Source organism: Lolium rigidum, chromosome 7 (genome assembly GCF_022539505.1).
Source record: "Lolium rigidum isolate FL_2022 chromosome 7, APGP_CSIRO_Lrig_0.1, whole genome shotgun sequence".
Lineage (NCBI taxonomy): Eukaryota > Viridiplantae > Streptophyta > Magnoliopsida > Poales > Poaceae > Lolium > Lolium rigidum.
Window position 1 is genome coordinate 246,616,945 of NC_061514.1, and position 4,444 is coordinate 246,621,388.

The window sequence follows — 4,444 nt, forward strand, 5'->3', positions numbered from 1 at the left end:
CTAAGGGAAGGATGGAGACCAAAATCCACCAAATAAATCTTCATATCTAGGGGATTTTTGGGAAGGATTTGAGAGGGGGGAGAGATGGGGACGCGCCCTAGCTTCTTCCAGGTCGGGGTGTGAGGGGTAAGTGGTAGGCAGAGGGGATGGGAGCGGCCCAAGAGACTTAGCATATTCCAAAGGGTAACGCCCCTGTGAGGGAAGTTGAACTTTAAACGGGTAGCTCCACTCAGAAGGGAGTTGAACTTCAAAAGAGTAGCGCTCCTATGAATGGAGTTGAGCTCGCGAATTGTGGGCCCAGCCTGGCCACGCTGGCACAAGGTCAGCGCCAGTGGCGTGGGCGCTACGGCGAAGAGGATAGCTCCCCGGGGAAAGGCGCTACTAAAAAGAGTCAGATTTTGAATATTTTTAAAAAAGAGGTTAAATCGTGCTGAACTTTCGAAAAAGGGTCAAATTTGTCGAAATCCACAATTACGAGACCCCGAAACCCACCAAAGCCCAGATCTTTCTCGTCCCGGCGGCCCAGCCCAGTATTCTGCACTTTAAGCCCGGCCCATCAATGTCTTCCCATCGTGCATCTTCATCCAAGCCGCGAGTGAGCAAAGGGGAAGCCAGGAAGAAAGGCAGGCGCCGCCGTCTCGTTCGTCCCCAAATCGGCACCGACCTTCCGATTTCCTCTCGCCCCGCGCGCCACCAAGGAGGAAGGTAGGGATCATCCATGCACCTTCCCCCTTTCTCTATTGCGTTTCTTCTTGCCTGCTTGGGATCCTCGTTTGGGTCCGGTGGCTCTCGAATTCTAGAGCGCGCGCTAGGGTGCGGCCATGGAGAGCATGGTTGGTTCGGATCATCGCCGCCAGATTGTTTAATTAGTTAAGGCGAGGTGTATCGCGAGATATAGTCCATTTATTTAGCCGTACTGATTTCGTGTTCCAAGCCTCACTAAGGACCTGCACACCGACGCGAACCAGATCGGCGGCGAACAGCGGATTAGATCCTCCCTCGGGATTGCGGTCCGTTATGGGGTTGGCGTTTAGCCGCTAATCTGCTTACTTTCCAGATTTACGGGGAATTCACTAAACGGCATGACTTGATCTGTATTCCAAACAATATATGTATAATTCTTCTTAAGTTCTGAAGTAGTTTCTATGTTTGTAAGTTCTGAAGTAGTTTTGTGTAGGTTCGCGAATTGATTTGTTGACTAATGAACAGCAGCGATCTGTTTAGTTAATAAGCTTTCGTCATGCAATTTCTATGTACAATACATGGTAAAATCGACACTGTTTTCCAGTAGTCTTGATACAAATGCCTCAAGTCGATTTGGTCTATATCTAACTTTTATCAGTATATTGGTTCATAAATTGATGCCATGTGTTGTTTAATGAAGAACAGCCATCTGTTTAGTTTATACATCTCTGATGTGCAAGTTCTATGTACAAATAAATGGGATAATCGACATTGTTTTCCATCAATCTTGCTACACATGGTATATCCCGAACAGTGGATCGGATCGCACGATCCGGCTTGCGGTCTATGAGTGGGTGTTTATCCACTAACCTGCTTAGTTTCGAGGTTTATCGTGAATTTACTAAAATGCATCACTTGATCTGTATTCCAGAATATGTATGTGTCACTAGTTTCAATTGATATTGGGATTAAGAAGCATGAATGTGAATCTGTTTTTTTCTCAAACTCACAGACTATCATATTATTTCTGACCAAAGTGTGTTGACCCCGTGTGCAGGAATGGACAAGTATCACAGCAACACTCGGTTTGCACCCCTGAGAGACGCTCCCTTTGCTCTCCGTGGTATGCACTCTTGCATTAATTTGCTTTCTTATTTGTACTTCTAAGTTCTGAAGTAGTTTTGAGATATCAAACATTCACCACAGGTCAATTATATAGGTGCTAATGGGTGCACACAAGCACCTTTGAAGTGCATTCTTGTTGTGTTGGTTCATAAATTGGTTTTTTGTTTAATGAAGACCAGCCACCTATTTAGTTAATAAATCTGTGACATGCAATTTCTATGTATAAATAAATAAATGTTATAGTCAATATTGTTTTCCAACAGTCTTGCTACACATGCCTCAAGTGTCTTTTATCTGTATTTAACTTTTACCAGGATATTGGTTCATAATTTGATGTGTTATGTTGTTTAATGCAGAATTGGCATCTGTTTACTTAATAATTCTTTAGCAATCTCTATGTACAAATGGTATATTCAACATTGGTTTCCTTTGTTCTTTGCTATTCTGCTCTATTGTGATCCACAGTTAATTTTTCAAATAAGGCTTGTCGTGTTTCTTGTCATTGGTCAGGTGCCCTTGGTAACTCAAACTCATCTTTAAACAACATGGATGGCCTTAGACACTCCTCAAGCATTGGGCAAGCGAAGGGCTACGCGTCTTCTCCCTTAGGAGCTCTGCGACAGAAGATGTCTCCATCTGGAAGCCGAGCCCTGCATACAAGTCGTCCCCTGTCAGCTCCTGTTGCGAACCGCCCGTTGTCTCCCCATCTTCCGCTGAAGAAGCCACAGCTGAGCGCTACGTTCTCCATCTCGCACCGTATATTCGGTGTCGCACTGGGTGCTGCCATCATATCCATTCCCCTTGCTACCAAATTCAGCCTCATGTTTGGTGTCTGAGTGAAATACATCCTGCAATGATGAGAAGTGACTTTGCCAAGACAGGTCTGTCGTCTGGACAATGCAGCTGTAGATGTAGTTGTCATAACATCTTATCAACAACCCTGCATATTTCCTGAATAATAAGGAAAGCTACCCAAATCATCAGTGCGTGTAGACTTCATTTCGAGTGTTCTATTTCTTTGTTGTGAGGTCTGCAAATCTGAACCAATTTTTTTTTGCTTCGGCTTCAATGTTTTCCTGCTCATGCAAAACAAACATAATGTTGATAGTTTTCTGAACAGATATCTGTAGGCAACTGTTATTTTCCGCCCCAAGAGGTTGATGCCTTATATTTGGTGTTCAGTCGCAATGACCTTTTACGTTCTGCTCTCTAATAGAATTTGCAGGGTCATGTTTTTTTTGTATAATATGAATGTGAATTTGCATTTCATATTCTCGCTGCTTCGGTGCCTCCTCATGTAGTATAGAGTGAGGCTTCTTCTGGCATTGTGGTGCAGCAACCACTAGCTAAGCTGGAGACTACGGAAGTGCAGAGCCAGCTGTCTGATGGAGTTCTGTTTATTTCCGATTGAACCATATGATCCGGCTATCCATGCAAAAGGAAATATTATCTTGATACCACGGCTACCGGTAGTTGACAAACAAGCAATTATTAAGTCAAATGAGCCATAGCCACTTTTCTTTGTGCACAAGGCATAAGGTTACCAAAGCGTGCACTGGCTTATTCTAGTTCTACAAAGTACAAACACAAAAGGCATTCTTGGGGCAAATATCTCTCCCCGCTTGCAACAAAACGCTTGCGAGCCTCCTGAGTGATCTGCAATCTTGTACTTCATCCATTCCAAATTACCATGTGCTGTATTTTTGCCAAACTCAAACTTTATAAAGTTTGATCAAATAATATGAAAAAAATGAACATCTATGATACCAATGTAGCATTGAGCAGGTATGTTGAATAACCTAGGCGATGGCAATCCTTGCAGAGGAAACAACGGTGAAGAGAAGGTTTTTCTAGCATGTACTTCCGCCGTTTCAAATTAAGTGTTACAAATTTTTCTAGATAAAATGAGTTATGTGTATCTCGGGCCACATCTATTTTTTGAAAAATTCGAAAATGGCATTTTGAAGTTCAAAAATATCTGAAATTGGATCAGGATGTAGACAAATTTGTATTCTACGAACGTACAAAATTTGTACTCCAGATGTCTTATATCTGGGACTGCAAAAAGGACAAAATCCGACATTGCGACACTTCATTTGGAACGAAGAATGTAGTTCTCAATCATGACTTTAGGCAAAATGATTTGAAGCCCATAGTACAGTTAAGGCGGCCACGAGTTCACGACCCTTATGTTAGGCGTCCTGTTTGACTGGTCTCGCCACCCGATGGAGCTTGTATACTAATATACGTTCAAAACTGATCAATAAAGCAAGCCCGGTTTGCCAAATAAAAACACGGGGCAATGGCAAATACAATTAGAACAATGGCACAATGATAATTCAGGGAGAGAATGGTGAACCTGAGCGCGCTATTCATCCCTAATTTGTATATTGATCATACTTTTGTGTTGTAAAATTGGGCAGCCGCATAAAATATACTCTCCCTGTCGAGTAATGTAAGGTCTTTTAGATATGAGTGAAACTACACACTAAAACGTGTTAAGAATCACTTTACAAAAAAGAGTTTAAAGGTCTTACATTAGTGAACAGAGTGCTGAAGAAGCAGAAGTTTGGACTTGTATCACAGGACTGAATCATCTTGTTAGGTTGTGGTGTGACTGCCATCCTGTAATCGG

General features: G+C 42.6%; 1 protein-coding gene across 1 annotated transcript; it reads left to right on the forward strand.

Annotated features, from left to right (window-relative positions):
• Nucleotides 1-596: 596 nt before the first annotated feature.
• Nucleotides 597-3,007, forward strand: LOC124674807 (succinate dehydrogenase subunit 3-2, mitochondrial-like). Its single transcript, XM_047210863.1, has 3 exons — nt 597-705; nt 1,742-1,807; nt 2,320-3,007. The coding sequence occupies exons 2-3, from the start codon at nt 1,744-1,746 to the stop codon at nt 2,643-2,645; spliced, it is 390 nt and encodes a 129-aa protein (XP_047066819.1). The 5' UTR covers nt 597-705; nt 1,742-1,743; the 3' UTR covers nt 2,646-3,007.
• The last annotated feature ends 1,437 nt before the right edge of the window (nt 3,008-4,444 follow it).